This window comes from Malania oleifera, chromosome 8 (assembly GCF_029873635.1).
Source record: "Malania oleifera isolate guangnan ecotype guangnan chromosome 8, ASM2987363v1, whole genome shotgun sequence".
NCBI lineage: Eukaryota > Viridiplantae > Streptophyta > Magnoliopsida > Santalales > Ximeniaceae > Malania > Malania oleifera.
The window spans coordinates 21,003,868-21,022,587 of NC_080424.1; the positions used below are offsets into that span (position 1 = coordinate 21,003,868).

Below are 18,720 nucleotides of genomic sequence, written 5' to 3' on the forward strand. Positions count from 1 at the left end.
ATAACTTAGAGAATCATTGGCTTATGAGGAGATATCAGTGCAAATCTTAGACAGGAAGGAACAGGGATTGCGTAATAAGAGGATTCCATTAGTAAAAGTCCTGTGGAGGAATCATGCAGTAGAAGAAGCTTCATGGGAGCTTGAGGAAGAAATATGACAGAAATACTCGCATTTATTTAGTGAGGACCGACGGTAATTAAGGAAAGATGCAAGTAAATATGTTAAGTTTATTTTATGTAGGTTAGTTAGTACATGTAATAATTTTCTATTAGTAGGTAGTATTTTGGTTTTGGAGAATTTTTATTTTATATATTTGTAATCTCCCAGAATACTGAATGTAACCACGGTATTCCTCCACCACAAGTAAGGGTAAGTAATAAAATAAGTAGCCTATTTTCCTCAAAGGATGGTGTTTAATACATATAGTAAATTTCGAGGACGAAATTTTATAAGGAGGGGAGAATGTAGAGACTCGAAGGATTATAAAAATTATGTAAATAAAATAAAGGAGAGAAAAGGACTTTTCAAAAAAGGTTTCAGCAAGGTCTCGTCGATAAGTGCAGAGTGCTCATCGACGAATAGGCCTCTTGGGCTCGTCAATGTGGACGCATGTCTCATCGACAAGACACTACCAAGAAGGCTGATTTTAGGGCTTGAAACTTGTAGACGAGGAGTAAGTGTTTGTCGACGAACTCCCTTCATGGACTCGTCGACGAGGTGACATGTCTCGTCGATGAATTTGTGTTTTATAAATATGTCAAATTCGGGTTTCAACAAAGGAAAATTTCATGCAATGATTTTCTCTCTCTAAAAACATCTCTCCCACATTCTCTCTTCGATTTCGGCTTTGTCCTTGGCCGATTCGACGATTAGTTAGGCCAACTTGGGCACCATCCCAAAATCTGGGTAAGTTGGGTATTTTAAATTTTATAAGGTATTTGGTATTTCTGGACTGAGGAAAATGCTTTAGATAAAATAATACTAAAATTTTGTTGGAAAAAATGCAATTTTAGGGTGTTGTATGGGGGAACACGCGAGTGTAGGTTTGGAATATTTTGTGGGCTTCTTAGTAAGTTAGCTAAGGGGATAAATTAAGTCAGTGTTTTTCATGAAATTATTATAATTAAACAACATTTATTTTTAGAAAAATATGTATGATATAAAATTATGTTTGGAAAGACTGCTGTTGAATAGGAAAATGATTTTAACAGATTTTATATGGAAATATAATTTCATAATAAATTATGAGTTTATAAAACTATGTACATTTGTGTGGCATGAGTATAATATTTCCATGAAAATTATGTTATATTGAAATATTATGAGTTTTCTTAGATAAGCATATTATAGCAGTTTTTAGGAAAACCCTAAAAATAGTACATGAACTATGATTTTAAGATTATATTAAATAGTGCAAGAATTTATGTTTATACGCTATGAATTATGTCGAGGTAAATGCTATGATTTTTACGCTATGAATTATGCTAGCATAAATGCTGTGATTTTTACGTTATGAATTATGCTGGCATAAATGTCGTAATTTTTACGTAATGAATTATGCTGGTGTTGATATCGTGAGTATGTATGATATGTAAGAAATCATGAAATATGTTTATGTCAAATATTACTCTAAAATACGAAACAACTATGTTTTTTATATGGAATGTATTATATGTTATTAGAACCCGGATAGGTTAGTTTAGTTTTATGAAGTACGGTACCATAGCTATATGTTCATGATTATGAATATATTAGTGCTACCACATATCTTATGTAGAGTGTGGGAGATGGTAGTCGATGTGGCTTTATGGAAGTGTCGTAGTTCCCTTGGTAGTTCGGCACAGGTGGAATAGACTCATCGTACTTACACATCTATGTTTGACTTAGCATGGTCGGCCAGCCATTGCTAGGTCCCACTTTCGGGCTGCACAACCCTGTCATGTGGGGGGGGGGGGGGTAAGACATGACAATAGTTAACTAACTATCTATCCTGGGTAATAATTCAAGTATGATATGGTTATATAAGATGATTTTCCAAGTATAGAAATTTAGTATGTTAAGCTATGTTATGAATGTTTAATTCAGATATGATACAATTGTTTATACCGGTTAGGAATTATGTACTATTTATATGTATATCACGAATAATACTCATGTTGCCACACATTGATATTAGTTTATCTCCCTTACTGAGAGGTGTCTCACCTCGGCCATACAAACATTTGAGAAAATCTTGGTAGAAGGGTAGATAAAGCTCCGCAGCGGTAGGAGTTGACCGAACTACCTTGTCAGGAGGGTAAGTAGGTGAGATAGGGTTAGAGTTATATAACAGATATATCCCTGGTACCTATGGGACTAGGTTGATAATGACTATGAAAGCTTAGCATAATTATTATATATGTTATTATGTGGAAAAGAGTATATATATATATGAAAAAAATAAAAGGCAGGTTGTGACATGTAGAGTAAAAAGGGGGGGTGAATGGACTTTTTTGCATATTTTCGCTTTTTTTTTTCTATAAAATAATAATCTTGGCAAGATGCAAGCAATTATATCACAATATATGAAGTATAAATTATACACAAGATATGAAATGAAGAGTAAAGAGTATGTAAAGAAACTTAACATCGGTATTTTAACGTGATTCGGCACCAAGCCTACGTCCACGCCTTGAGACCAACTCAAGGTTTCCACAATCCACTAACAAACACTTTCACCGGCGAAGAAGCCTTACAACACGGGAACAAATCCCTCAACGTTCACCAAGAGCTACAAGGTTCACCAAGAAGCCTTGCAAATCGGTCCTCCAAGAACCTTGAACACTGGTTCACTAAGAACCTTCAATACGGGAACCAATCCCTTTACAACAAGAAGATGAGATACAAAATGATGCTCGTTTAATTAAGCTGATATCAAATACTACACAACCTCATACTAATCTCTCAAGTAATGAGTCAAACAAGATTTGGAGAGCAAGAGAGAAATTGAGCACTTGATATGAAGAACAAAAAGGCAAAGTACTTAGGTTTTGTATTTAAAAGCTGTTAATCACTAAACTCATGTAAAAATCAACAAAACCATATTTCATCAAGTCTATAGACTTGTATTTATAGGCAAAATGGACTACTACCTGTTTTATGACCATTAGGATGATATATTATATGTTTAAATTGAAAACTATGTAAAAATCAACAAAACCATATTTCATCAAGTCTATGGATTTGTATTTATAGGCAAAATGGACTACTAGCCGTTTTATGGCCATTAGGATGATATATTATATGTTTAAATTGAAAACTAGTCATTTATAGGTGTTAGGGACTGAATCTCGATGCAAATCGTCTACTATTTGACCCAATTCGTTGACTATTTGCCCCAATTCATCGACTAATTGCCTAAATTCGTCGACTTTTAGCATTCTGCCTAAAATCGTCGATGAATTACCCAAAATTGTCAACCATTACCCCAAACTAGAAAAAGTCATTAACATGAGAGTTGTGAGATTTTTTCTTAGCTTTCCATAAATGGCAAGATCATTTTTTTTTTTTTGGACTTTACTAGAAAAAGTTATGTCCCAAATACTAAAGGGTGTTCAGGAAATTTGATAGGTGCATAACTAAGATTTTAAACCTAATTAGGATCAAGTTTGTAAAAGATTTTAACACTAATATGATTTAAAACTTCTCCCTATGAATATATACTGAATTTTATTGAGGCTTTAGGACATAAAACTTATTTTGGACCAAGTATATAAAAGATTATAACACAAATACCACTTAACACTTGTCCCATTTAAAAACATATTTGAGTATAGGATATTTTGTCAAACTCTTTATTTTATCTTTGAAAACCATGAGTATTGAGTTTGTGACTTAGTGAAATCCTATATACTCTTGTGTCCTAGTATGCATATGTAATTTTGCTCAACTCTTGCTCAGAAATCATGTGTGAAACAAAACCGCAAGAGTTACAATAATTCCTACCTCAAACACTCTCCATTACATATAATTTTATACTAACTTCCTTGGATGTGCTTGAGTACTTCCGAGTAAGTGTCTACTTTGATCTTCCTACTTGAACGTCTACTCGGTCTGATCTTTGCCTCTGATCCGGTATCTTTATGTATTCGTCACTTGTACCTGAACTAAACATGATCTGCAAAGATGGAATACACTTGGAACAACAAATAGGTTAGTATCATCAAAACACATTAAACATGATTATGTAACCATAAAGGCTAACAATCTCCCCCTTTTTGATAATGTCTAACTTATTAAGATTTTACTTAATCTTTGCATTTTTGTTTGTACTTATCATAACTTAATATATAAAGATTAATGCACCTAGAACCACTAATGGGTTGTTATCATTATCATCAAAATATGACAATTAAGCTTATGTAGCCACCAAAGCTAACAAACATAATTTTGGAAAACTAACATAAATATAAATCGTAGTAAGTTGATGGAGGATTAGCGGAATCTTGATGTGAAGTCTTACTTTATCACTTAAATTTTTCTCTCACATAAGTTTTCTCATTCTCAAACTAACTCCCCCCTAGGTTGTTTGAAATTCAAAAGAATTTTAAAATTAAAAAAAATTAACTTTTTTCCCAGAACAATAGTGGAGTAAGGATACCCCTTTATCTCAATATGGGATGGTTCAAAGCTTAAAAATGTGAAATTGAAGTGCAAGCTTAATCTAAAATCGAAATATGCTCTTAAAAGTTTAGAAAGAGAAAGAAAACCTTCAATTAATTTTCTTAGTTAATCAAGGATTGTTTGAATTTGATTAAATTGACCCCACACTTCCACAAAAGATGTCAAAAGATCCTTAAAAGAAGAGATTAAAGGTATTTTGATATTCGAAGATCAGCTTCGAAACCTTCAAAATATGTAAATGAAGCAAATAATTAGTATAATAAAGAAAGGAGCTCTAAAAGTCAAGCTCAATTAAATAAATATTGACAACTAAGAACTTTGGAATTCACTCATTTATTTGAGAGTTTAATGCTTTCCCAACACCTAAACCCTTGGAGTGACTTGTCTCAAATTCATCCAAGGAAATAGAAGTGAAAATGCAAAAAAAATAAAAAAGAAAAATTATTATTATTTTTTTTAAAAAGCAAATGAGGCTGCTGTGGCGATCGCGTATCCAAAGACTGGTATAAATAAACCCATAAATAAGCTGGCAAGGAGCAGTTAGCCTCTGTCTCTCTCGGACCGTTAGGTGACGAGCTGATTTTCTTCGGCCTCCTCCTGCTCCTGTTTTTCCCGTCTCTCTCACTTTCGATTCACATCTCCATCAATTCACAGTCTCTGCATGCTCGCCTTCAGCGCGGGGCTTCCAGTTCATCCACTTACCCCATCACCCACTTCGAATGAACTCTCATCAGTACTTCGTCCTTCTCAAATTCAGATGAAAATTGCACCACCCAGTCATCGATGGCTGCTTCTTTGGTGACCCCGGGAGAATCCGTGCTCTCCTCTTCCACCGATAATCTTAAAGGTTTTGTTCTTGCCATCGCCTCTAGTGCGTTCATTGGATCCAGCTTCATCATCAAGAAGAAGGGTTTACAGCGTGCCGGCGCGTTGGGTCCTCGAGCCAGTAAGTGAAGTTTCAAGATTTAGTTTGAAATGCAGCTATACCCTAGTTTTGTAATCGTCTAATCGTCTTTTACTTATATTGGACGGAATTTGCATACAGTTAGGTGTACAGTTCTGTATGCCGTTCCAGCTGGAGAAATAATTCTGACTGGTATAATTCTCGGGAGGAAAAGGATTATGCTGACTCAAAAAACGACTCCTCAATCCTTGTGTCCACAGCTTGTTGGCAATCACCTGCAAACAAGAGAAGTAGAAGTTTGGAGATCCTGGCTGGTTTCGGAGAGACCTCTACAATGCTTAAGTTAGTCATAGATTCCTTGAACATTGATATTTAGGGTTTAGAAGGGACCTATCCCCCCCCCGGGGGGGGGGAGTGGTGGTGTAAGTATTTATGAGATTTGGAAATCTAGTAATGGTTGTTCAACTGTCATTAGAAACAACATTTGTGAAGTAATGGGTCTACTTGGAGGAATTTCCGTTGGTTTGAGCACTGAGTGGCTCTGCATTTATGTGTGCAGCCCTTCAAGGCCACCATAATAGGCAAAGGCACACCTGGGGGATGCCTAGGCCCATTGAAGCAAAGAAGCTTTGAATTAGAATAGCTTTCCCAAAAAGGGGGTGAATTGGATTATTTAAAAATTTTAACCTCCTTTTTACTTCTTACTTGTTTTAATGCAATAACAAGAAAGTAAATCAATCAGCTAATAATCACAACCAAATCACACCACAAAGTACTGAAAAATTCAAAGCACATTCCAACCCACCAAAGTATGAAAATCAATCAATTATTCAAGAAGTTATGCTTTTTGGTAGCAGCCCTGTAGTTGTTTGTAAAACCCTGCTTTGAATGGAATTTTATTGCGTTTCTCTTAATCAAGATTTTCGCAAATTAACCAACGTACTCCTTTGTGGGTTTCCGCAAACGGTTAATTAAAACGTACTTTCTAAAATCAAGAGTATTCTTTGGATATGGATGTTAAGCCCTGCAACCTGCACTTAGCATACACAAGGATATATGATGCAGAAAATAAAGAAAGTAAGGATGAGAAGAACACCGAGATTTACGAGGTTCGACTTATCCACAGTCTACGTCCTCGCCTTTGGTAAACTACCAAAGGATTCCACTAGTTTAGTTCCTTTACCGGGCGGAACAACACCTTTACAACTACTCCTTCGAGTAGGCTAGAGCTCACATTTCCAAATGATTTTCCCTCGTTCGGTCAACAATCCAACAAGCCTGAAATCGTCCAATAACTACAAGAGAAACAGCAAGTAGATGTGTACAAAGAGTGCTCACACACAGAGCTGATTAGTACAATTGAAATCTATATACTTCAGAATTTAAATATCAAAGATGAAATACAATTCGAAACTCAAGATTAGAATTCACCAAGTCCCCTTTTCTCCAGATGAGAAATCAGTATGTAGAACTCAGGGATTGATGATCAACATTTTCAGAATGTCAGCACTTTCAGATTGCAAAAGATTTAGCAAGTAATGACTTTGAATGCAAGAGAGCTTAGAGTAGATTTTTCAATTCTTGGTATGTTTTGATTTGCAAAACCATGTATTTATAGGCTTTCAAAAGTGTTTTCGTGTTGCCCAAGTTTACTTGAAGTATTTCCCAAGTTTTTAGAAATTTTGGGGCACAAGCAACTGATATTTAAAATTTAAAACATTTAAAAGATTTGCTCGTTAACAGTGTTCGGTCTTCTGAGGTATCGAGGTCAGACGAATGAAGTTCCTTAATGCTTTGAAAATTTTGAACTGGACACAGGGTCAAACGTTTGAAGTTAGGGTTTAGACTTCTGAAGTTTCGGGTTCAGACGACCGAAGTTAGAGTTCAGACTTCTGCCACGTTCTGTTTTTCACCAATAAATCTTTAGACGACTGAACTTAATCTTCGGTCTTCTGAAGTAATTCTTTAGACGACTGAGCTTAAATTTTAGTCTTCTGAAGTTGACACTTCAGTCTTCTGAGCCGTAACTTCAGTCTTCTGAGCATTATGTTTTTTGGTTTTTTATTTCCGTTTCAAAAATATGTTTTGCTCTCTTTCTTTGTTCTTTTATAAAACATTTTTCGAGATTTTAAAATAGGTCTCTACGTCCATATTTTCCCCCTAAAGAACTTCAAATGATATTTCAATAGATATTTAACTTTGAAGTACTTACATTGCTCATCCTAAAACCTTATACTCTAAGCTTAAAATCTTCCACTTCATGGTCACTTTGACATCCCCTGGACTTTAGCTTGAGCTCGTTTTAGTTTCCCCATGCATTGATCAATCTGATGTTGCTTTGAGCTCCTCTTGGATCACTTGTTAATGAATGTAGCTTGATGTTCCATAATGATCCTTGTATTATTGTCAAACCTGAAACATCATTACTCAACCATTTCAAGTTAGATTATTCTTTGTTTGTTATCACCAAAACTGATTTAAAAGTTCAGTTAGGCCAACAATCTCCCCCTTTTTTATGATGACAAACAAGAAGCAAAGATAAGAGTTCCTTTGAAAAAGAACTTCCCCTTACAATAAGTGTCCTTTTAACATTTGATAAGAATAATGATAAAAATTTTAAGTAAACAAATAGCATATCATCCAACATGTAGTAATTTTTAACAAGTATGTCACTTTATTCAATATGAATTTGTTTAGCTCATAAAGTATGATATTGAATCTGTTTAGCTCATAAAGTATGATATTTGTGTAACTTATTTATTTTTATTTGCATCTTTACAAGTTATGTGCATATTTCACTTATCTACCATATTTTCCTTTAGCATATTACCTCTTAGCTTTTAGCTCTCATTTTGTATTATCTTTGCTAACAATATTTTCTCCCCCTTTGTCATTATTCAAAAAGAAGCAAGGAATAGGAAAGTGAGTCATATTATAACAGCAAGGATGTATTTACACATAGAGGGAATTTACAAGCAAACAACTCAAAAACATTCAAACAGTATCATACAATGCAAACAACTTAGAACTACATCATCAGCTTGTCATCTATCCTAGTTTCTTCATTTTCCTAGTCTTCTTCTTCTTCTTGACTTTCTTCTTGTCCTTTTTCTTCCTCAGATCCTTCTTCTTCGTCCTCAGTGTCTGCTTCAGAGCTATCAGCTTCACTGCGAGGAGCTGAGCTGATGTCCATGGGATCACCACCCCTAGAGGATTTTGCCTGATGTTCCTCAATCCGAGTTATGCGTTGATCAAGTGAGGTAACTTTCTCCTTGATACTCTGAATCCTAGATTGCACTTCAGATAAGAAAGTGGAGAAGTCTTGTTGAAAGGACAAAAACCACGAGGGTGCATCTTGTGAAGATCCCTGATCATATGTATGAGGAGGAGGAGCTGCTATTGAGGTAGCTGGAGCACACTGAGGTCTACCAATCTTAAAATACCAACCCTCTTTGCCTTTGTCGTACTCCATTTGTTTTAAGGTGGTAAGATTGAAAAGATCATATTGGGTTCATTTAACAAAAGAATTCAGAAGCACTTGAGATATGAAGATGAGCAAAGAGAAGGGTGAGAATGCCACCGTAGGGGAGAACTACCCTAGAGGATTCTAGTTTGGCACACATCCATTTTATAATCAAGCTGGCCAAATCTAGCTTTTTACCTTTAAGAAGACACCAAAGAATAAAACATTCCATGTATGAAAGATGATTGAACGAACCTTGTATGGGGAGAATATTATAGGAAATTATCTTATGTAGAATTTGCTTTTAAATTGAGTTGCTTATACAACGGAGGATGCCCAAAGTATACGGGTTCGTTGTCCATAATTAATGGGAGAAAGATTTCGGGAGTAAAACCTTGTTCCAAAATCCAGGATTAAGTGGGAGTAGGACATTCAAATTCTCCTGGAGTGATTTTGAAGATAGGAGATAGTATTTCAGAATTTAAAAGAATTTTCTTCCCTTTAACTTCAGATGAAAAAATGCCATTTTCATAAATCAAGTTTGCGTAAAATATTTTGACGAGATGAGGAAAGATGCCTTTGGGTTGCTGAATTATGAAATCATACCATCCTATATTTTTAAATAATGGGAGAATTTCAGGAAATTCAGCAGTGAAGAAGGAAATATCTAACACCACCTTACCCAGAATAGGATCAATGGTGCCAAGAGAGGCACGATAACGAAGTTTGGCTTGTGGTGTGACAAGCCATTTTTCAATATTTTGTTCATCCCTTCCTGAAGAAGATCCATGATTTGCCATTTGTTTGGTGCGAGGCATGATTGGAGTAGGCGGAAAAACTTGATTGGAAAACCCTAAACTACGTGAGATTGACTTTTGAAGAGTGAATGGAGCTTCGGATTGAGGGATTTTTGGTTGAGAGTGAAGGGAGATAGAGAGAGGTGAGTTCTGAGGAGTGATGGAACAGACTTCAGATGTCTGAAATTAGGGTTTTTTTAAGAGTTGTTATATTTAAACTCCGCGACTTTAGAATACTGAAGATTATCTTTAGTCATCTGAAGATTTCCAGATCCTGAATTTGAAAATTCAGTAGCCTCCCAGACGTCTGAAGTTCTAGGTTCAACCATCTGAACCTACAGTTTACAGTGTTGAGTCGTCTGAGGATTTAGGTTCAGACAACTGAAGTTCAGAAAAATTTTATAATTTCTTTCTAACACCATTCTCTGCTATGTATTAATCCAAGTTCTCTCCTTATGGTTATAAATCTTTCTTCACTGAGAGGTTTTGTGAATATATCTGGCCATTGATCACTTGTTTTGATAAATTCAAGTATTATATCTTCTTTTTGAACATGATTTCTTAGAAAGTGATGTCTTATATCAATGTGCTTAGTTCTTGAGTTTAAAATAGGATTTTTAGAAATGTTTATTACACTTGTGTTGTCACACTTAATTGGTATTGTTTGGTATTCAAGATTGAAGTCTTTTAGTTGTTGTTTCATATAAAATGTTTGTGCACAACAACTCCCGGCAGCTATGTATTCGGCTTTGGCTGTGGATAAAGTTACGGAATTTTGCTTCTTTGCAAACCAAGATACTAGTGAGTGTCCTAGAAAGTGACAAGTGCCACTAGTACTTTTTCTATCTATTTTACATCCAGCGTAATCCGCATCCAAATAGCTAATCATTTCAAAATCAGTTTCCTTGGGATACCACAATCCTAAATCAAGAGTGCCTACCAAGTACCTTAATATTCTTTTAACAGCGACTTGATGAGATTCCTTAGGTGCTGATTGAAATCTAGTGCACATGCATACACTAAACATGATATTTGGTCTACTGGCGGTCAAATACAATAGGCTTCCTATCATTTCTTGAAAATGTTTTGTGTCCACTGATTTTCCCTTTTTTTTTTATCAAGGTTTGTTGAGGTGCTCATAGGAGTTCCTATGGGTTTACTTCCTTCCATGTCAAACTTTTTTAACACATCTTTAATATATTTTGTTTGATTTATAAAGTTCCACTTTTGGCTTGTTTGATTTGTAACCCTAGGAAATAATTCAACTCTCCCATCATACTCATTTCAAATTCTTTTTGCATGCAATTTGCAAATTCTTTACATAATTCTTCATTTGTAGCTCCAAAATGATGTCATTCACATATATTTGTACTATTAGCATGTGTTTGTTTTTATTCTTTATAAATAAGGTGCTGTCAACTTTTCCTCTTGAAAAATCATTATTAAGTAGGAATTTGCTTAGTCTTTCATACCAAACTCTAGGAGCTTGTTTTAAACCATACAAGGCTTTAGTTAATTTAAATACATGATTGGGATGTTTTGTGTCTTCAAAACTTGCTGGTTGTTTTACATAAACTTTTTCATTTATATACTTATTTAAGAACGCACTTTTTACATTCATTTGATATAGTTTAAAATCCCTATGGGCTGCATAGGCAAGAACCATTCTAATTGCTTCCATTCTAGCTACAGGGGCAAAGGTTTCATTGTAGTCAATGCCTTCTTCTTGGTTATATCCTTGTGCTACTAGCCTAGTTTTGTTTCTAACTACTACCCCATTTTCATCTTTCTTGTTTTTAAACACCCATTTAGTTCCTATGATTGAACGATCTTTAGGTTTAGGCACTAGTTCCCATACTTGACTTCTTTCAAATTGATTTAGTTTTTCTTGGATAGCCATAATCCAAGAATCGTCTTTTAAGGTTTCTTCAATGTTCTTGGGTTCATCTTGAGATAAAAATGCATAATTGTTGCATATATTTTTTAATGATGCTTTAGTGGTTACTCCTTTTGATGGTTCTCCAAGAATTTGATCTTTTGGATGACTTTTAACATATTTCCACTCTTTTGGTAGTTCTTGGTTTTCTATGGAGTTTTCATTTGAAGTTTCATCATTGTTTTCTTCTTTTACTTCAAGATTATCTTCTTTTTCTGAGATATCTTCTCTTTCATCATTCTTAATTTCTTTGACATAGTGATTTGATTCATCAAAAGTTATATGTATGTATTCAACAATAGTAAGAGTTCTTTTGTTATAAACCCTATAGGCTTTACTATTTGTGGAATATCCTAAGAAGATACCTTCATCAGATTTTGCGTCAAATTTACCTAAATCATTTTTATTATTGAGAATAAAACATTTGCATTAAAATACTACCTTTCCATAGTTCATAAGGTGTTTTATCTAGACTTGATCTAATAGATACCCTATTTATAATATAACAAGCTGTATTTACAGCTTCCGCCCAAAAGTACTTAGGTAAATTATTTTCATTTATCATGGTTCTTGCTATTTCTTGGAGGGGTCTATTTTTTCTTTCAACAACTCCATTTTGTTGTGGACTCGTAGGTGCTGAAAAGTTATGGTTTATTCCATGATCATCACAAAATTTATCAACATTTTGTTTTTGAACTCTCTACCTTGATCACTCCTAAAGTTAGTTACATTATAGCTTTTTTCATTTTGTAGTTTCTTGCATAGAGTGATTATCATGTTACAAGCTTCATCTTTATTTGCTAAGAACAATACCCAAGTATATCTTGAATAATCATCTACAATTACAAAGGCATATTGTTTGCCTTCTAAGCTTTGTGTTCTAGTAGGGCCAAATAAGTCTAGGTGCAAGAGTTCTAAGGGTCTACTAGTTGATATATACTTCTTCTTTTTAAAACTTGTTTTGACTTGTTTTCCTTTTTGGCATGCATCACAAATCTTATCTTTTATAAATTTTGTATTCGGTAATGCTTTTACTAAATTTTTTTTGGATAGTTTAGATATTAGGTTCATGCTTGCATGTCCTAGTTTCCTATGTCAAAGCCAACTAGTTTCATTCATGGCAGCCAAACAAGTCACATTTTGATTAACTAGGTTATCAAGATTTATACAATATACGTTATTTACCCTATGAGTTGTGAATAAGGTTTCATTATTCTTAGGATTTGGAATAATACATTTTTCTTTCTTAAAAATTATTTCAAAACCTTTGTCATTTAATTGACTAATACTCAAAAGATTGTGTTTTAAACCATCTACCAACTACACATCATCAATTGTAAGAGAGGGTTCTTTACCTATTTTACCAATGCCAACAATTTTACCTTTGACATTATCACTGAAGGTCATGTATCCCCCATCTTTTTGTTTTAGTGTGGTGAACTTGGTCCTATCTTCGGTCATGTGTCTTGAGCACCCGCTGTCCAAGTACCACTTTTCCCTTGATGGTGTTGTCCTAAAGCACACCTACAATGTAGGATTCATGGTGTTAGTTTTTGAAACCCAAATTTTCTTAACTTTCTTTGGATTATTTCTAGTTCCATTGTTAACTTTCCATTCACCTGGAACTTTAACATATTTCCTTTTGAGTGGGCAATTGAACATCACATGTCCTTTATTCTTGCACATGTAGTATGTAGTATATTCATGTATATTGGTTGAGGAAGTGCTAGCATACTGCTTTGCTTCTTTAACAAAATACCTCATGAATAACTTTTAAAATTAGGAATAGCTTCCCAAGATTGGGGTGAATTGGGATTTTAAAATTTTATATCCCTTTTTAATTCTTTTGTTTTATTACTTCAATTAATACTTAAACGTAACCACAAGATTAAGAAACTCAACCAATGAACAAGATAATTAACCACTTAATCAATAATAAGAAAATTTTCTGTACTAGTATAAACTTTGTGTTAGATAAAATCTTATGCACAATTCCTCCCAATATTCAGCTTTTAAACAAACTTTCAGATTAATAAGTTAAGAATGATCAACCAACGTAGTCCCTTTCGGTTTCTGCAATCAATGCTGATCAATCCAAAACAAATTATCTTTTGGTCTATTTAACAATCAAATACTTAGAGTTTTTCAATTTTAGAACAACCACACAGATTGTAAATATTGCTGAAAAATAAAGAGCAGGGAAAAGAAAGAATAACACGAGACTTTTACGAGGTTCGGCTTCAACATAGCTTACGTCCTCGCCCTTGGCAAAACCTACCAAAGGATTCCACTATTTGCAGTTCCTTTACCGGGCGGAAAAATCATCGATTACAACCACTCCTTTGTTAAGGCTAGAGCCCGCATTCTCCAAACAATATACCCTCGTTTGGTCAATGATCCAATAACCTGGAATCGTCCAAAATCTACAAGAAAATCAATAAGAAGATTGTGTACAAAGAATGCTCACACAAAGAGCAAGTTAGTACAATTCAAAACTATGTACTTCAAAAGTTTAAATATCAAGAATGAAATACACTTTTGAAGCTTAAGAAGGATTTCACCAAACTCCCTTTTCTCCAGATGAGAAATCAGCAATATAACTTCAGGAATTGATGATCAAGAATCTCAGAATCACAGCACTTTCAGTTTGCAAGAGATGAACAAGATGAAACTTTGAGAGCAAGAGAGCTTATGAGAGATTTTCAAGACTTGGTTTGTTTTGATTTAGAAAACCATGTATTTATAGGCATTCAGACGAGTTTCCTTGTTGCTAAAGTTTCCTCGAAGTATTTCCAAGTTTTTAGAAAGTTTGGAGCCCAAGCAATTGATATTTAGAATATTAAATTTTAAAAAATTTGCCTGTTTAATAGTGTTCAGATGGCTGAACACTCGAGTTCAGTCATTTGAAGTTCCCAAGTCCTTTAAAAAAATTAACTGGACACAGGGTCAGACAACCGAAGAGGAGGTTCAGATGACTGAAGAATCGGGTTCAGACGACCGAAGTTCAAGTTCAGTCATTTGAACTGCTACCGCTTGTTGCTGTTTCTTCCCAGAAAATCTTTGGACATCTGAACTTATTCTTTAGATGTCTGAAGATGTTCTTCAGTCATCTGAAGTTGAAGTTCAGTAATCTGAACTGAATTCTTTTCTGATTTTTTTTCTTTTAGTGTCAAAAACTGATTTGCTCTCTTTCTTTTAAACTTTATAAAACTTATTCTGGGATTTTTAGAAAATCTCTAAGTCCACATAATCCCTAAGAAAGCTTCAAAAGATATTTCAATAAATATTTAACCCTTGAAGTACTTAAATTGGTTTTCCTAAGAATCTTATTTGCTAATCTCTTGAAATCATCCATTCCCTTGTTGCTTTCGAAGTCCATTGGATGTTTGCATGAGCTTGTTTTAGCTTCCCTTGCTTTGGTCAATATTAAGCTATATTAAGCTTCTTGTTGACTCTCTTTGAAGGTCATCAAACTTGATGATCCATAATAATCCTTGTTTTCCTGAAACATCAAAACTTAACTTTTCCAAGTTAAAATGTCCTTTGTTTGTTATCACCAAAACTGATTGAAAAACCTGGTTAGGCCAACAACTTTTTACTTCTTTTATTTGTTTTTCCATTATATCCGATTCTTTCTCTATTTCCATGTGATCTTTGTTGTCCAATCATTCTTTCAAAATTTTCTTTATCTTTGGTAAAGTTATAAATGATTTTCTCTTTATCCTCTATTGTCTTTTTAAGTTCAATTATTTCTAGATCCTTCCTATTTAGATCATCTACTTGTATTTTGCCTATTTCTTGAGTCATATCTTTTATTTTCTCTTCTAATTTTCCAATACTAGATTCTTTCTCCTTTTCAATGGATTTAGAAGGTTCAAGTTGTTTTATTAATGTTTTATTTTGTTCTTTCAAAGTTATGTTTCTTTTGGAGACTTTAATAAACCTTTTATGTAAGGTAAATAACTCAGCTTGTAGTTCTTTATAGGAGGGCATACTATCGCAAGATTCATCACAAGATTCATTACTAGATTACGTTGAGGAGTAATAAGAATTTACCTCTTCATCATTTGCCATGAAGCACATATTTGCTATCTCTTGTCCGCTTGAGTCGTTCTTTGTATCGCTTGAGCTTGAATCATCCCATGTCGCTTTCATGGCTTCCTTCTTCTTCTTTTTATCCTTCTTGAGTAAAGGGCAGTCCGGCTTGATGTTTCCTGGTTTCTTGCAATGATAACATATAGGAGGATCATTTTTACTTTTGTTTTCTTTCCTACTTGTTTCCCCTTTTTCAGATTTCTTTTTACTAAACTTTCTAGGGAACCTTTTATTTCTCCTATAGAACTTGTCAAGTCTTTTAGTGATGAATGCTAATTCTTCTTGGTCTGGGTCACTTGATTCACTTTCATCTTCACTTGAGCTTTTACTAGATGCTTTTAAGGCAATGGATTTCTTATGCTTAGGTTTAGGATTTTTTTCTTTTAATGTCATTTCATAGGTGAGTAGTGAACCTATAAGTTCATCTAGTGAGGTGGTCTTAAGATTCCTACCTTCCGTAATTGCAGTGACCTTTGGTTCCCATATGGAGGGAATACCTCTTAGTATTTTCCTAATCATTTCATAGGTAGTGTAGGTCTTTCCTAAGGCACTTAAAAAATTTATTATGTGAGTAAATCTAGTATACATACTAGTGATTGTTTCATCTGAATTCATTTTGAATGCTTCATAGTCACTAGTTAGCATGTCTATCCTATTGTCTCTAACATCTACCGTTCCTTCATATGTTGCTTCTAACTTGTCCCAAATTTCTTTGGCCGTTTTGCAGGTTATGACTGTATTGAATTTAGCGTCCAAAGCACAATACAAGGCATTTATGGCACTTGAATTTATTTGAAGCATTTTGTAGTCTATATTGGTCATATCCTTTTTCTCTTTAGGAATTTGTTTTCCATCCACTATTTTAGTAGGAATTAGATCTCCATCCATGACTACTTCCCAAGCTTTCCAATCCATATGTTGAAGATAGATTTGCATTCGTTTTTTCAAAAAAGTATAGTTATGTCCACCAAAGATTGGTGGACGGGTTGAGGATTGACCCTCTCCGAAGGGAGCTACTCCTATATGTGCCATTAGATCTTTTTATAGCTTCTTGTTAAGATTTACTATAACTAGGCTCTGATACCAATTGAAATTAGAATAACTTTCCCAAGAGGAGGGGTGAATTGGATTATTTAAAAATTTTAACCTCTTTTTTACCTCTTACTTGTTTTAATGCAATAACAAGAAAGTAAATCAATCAGCTAATGATTACAACCAAATCACACCACAAAGTACTGAAAATTAAAAACACAATCCAACCAACCAAAGTATGAAAATCAATCAATCATTCAAAAATGTTAAGCTTTTTGGTAGCAGCCCTGTAGTTGTTTGCAAAACCCTGTTTTGAATGGAATTTTATTGCGCTTCTCTTAATCAAGATTTCCGCAAATTAACCAACGTACTCCCTTATGGGTTTCCGCAAACGGTTAATTAAAACGTACTTTCTAAAATCAAGAGTCTTCTTTGGATATGGATGTTAAGCCTTGCAACTTGCACTTAGCATACACAAGGATATATGGTGCAGAAAATAAGGATGAGAAGAACACCGAGATTTACAAGGTTCGGCTTATCCCCAGCCTACGTCGTCGTCTTTGGCAAACTACCAAAGGATTCCACTAGCTTAGTTCCTTTACCGAGTGGAACAACACCTTTACAACTGCTTCCTCAAGTAGGCTAGAGCCCGCCTCTTCAAACGGTTTTCCCTCGTTCGGTCAACGATCCAACAAGCCTGGAATCGTCCAATAACTACAAGAGAAACAGCAAGTAGATGTGTCAAAGAGTGCTCACACACAGAGCTGATTAGTACAATTCAAATCTATATACTTTAGAATTTAATATCAAAGATGAAATACAATTCGAAGCTCACGATTAGAATTCACCAAGTCCCCTTTTCTCCAGATGAGAAATCAGTATGTAGAATGTCAGCATTTTCAGATTGCAAGAGAATTAGCAAGTAATGACTTTGAATGCAAGAGAGCATAGAGCATATTTTTCAATTCTTGGTATGTTTTGATTTGCAAAATCATGTATTTGTAGGCTTTCAAAAGTGTTTTCGTTTTGCCCAAGTTTACTTGGAGTATTTCCCAAGTTTTTAGAAATTTTGGGGCAAAAGTAACTGATATTTAAAATTTAAAACATTTAAAAAATTTGCCCTTTAACAGTGTTTGATCTTCTGAGGTATCGAGGTCAGACGACTGAAGTTCCTTAATGCTTTGAAAATTTTGAACTGGGCACAGGGTCAGAAGTCCGAAGTTAGGATTCAGACTTCTGAAGTTTTGGGTTCAGACGACTGAAGTCAGAGTTCAATCTTCTGAGGTGCTTCTGCCAGTTTCTATGTTTCACCAATAAATCTTCAGACGATTGAACTTAATCTTCGGTTTTATGAAGTAATTCTTCAGACGACTGAGCTTAAACTTCAGTTTTCTGAAGTTGACACTTCAGTCTTCTGAGCCGTAACTTCAGTCTTCTGAGCAGTATGCTTTTTGGTTTTTTATTTCCATTTCAAAAATATGTTTTGGTCTCTTTCTTTGTTCTTTTATAAAACATTTTCCAGGGTTTTAAAATAGGTCTCTAAGTCCATATTTTTCCCCTAAAGAGTTTCAAATGATATTTCAATAGATATTTAACTTTGAAGTACTTACATTGCTCATCCTAAAACCTTATACTCTAAGCTTAAAATCTTCCACTTCATGGTCACTTTGAAATCCCCTGGACTTTAGCTTGAGTTGGTTTTAGTTTCCCCATGCATTGATCAATCTGATGTTGCTTTGAGCTTCTCTTGGATCACTTGTTAATGAATGTAGCTTGATGTTCCATAATGATCCTTGTATTATTGTCAAACCTGAAACATCATTACTCAACC

The 18,720-nt window shown here is 34.4% G+C and overlaps 1 protein-coding gene across 5 annotated transcripts in view; it reads left to right on the forward strand.

The window, feature by feature from the left end:
- Window positions 1-5,038: 5,038 nt before the first annotated feature.
- LOC131161520 (probable magnesium transporter NIPA6) overlaps window positions 5,039-18,720 on the forward strand; it is a 33,216-nt gene continuing 19,534 nt past the window's right edge. For 2 of the 5 annotated variants that reach the window (XM_058117338.1, XM_058117340.1), the window contains exons 1-2: window positions 5,150-5,608; window positions 5,708-5,908. In XM_058117338.1, coding sequence (XP_057973321.1) covers window positions 5,446-5,608; window positions 5,708-5,908 — 364 coding nt within the window. In that variant the 5' untranslated portion in view covers window positions 5,150-5,445. Of the gene's footprint in view, window positions 5,609-5,707; window positions 5,909-18,720 lie in introns of all 5 variants that reach the window. The other 3 variants (XM_058117339.1, XM_058117341.1, XM_058117342.1) reach the window with 3 other exon arrangements.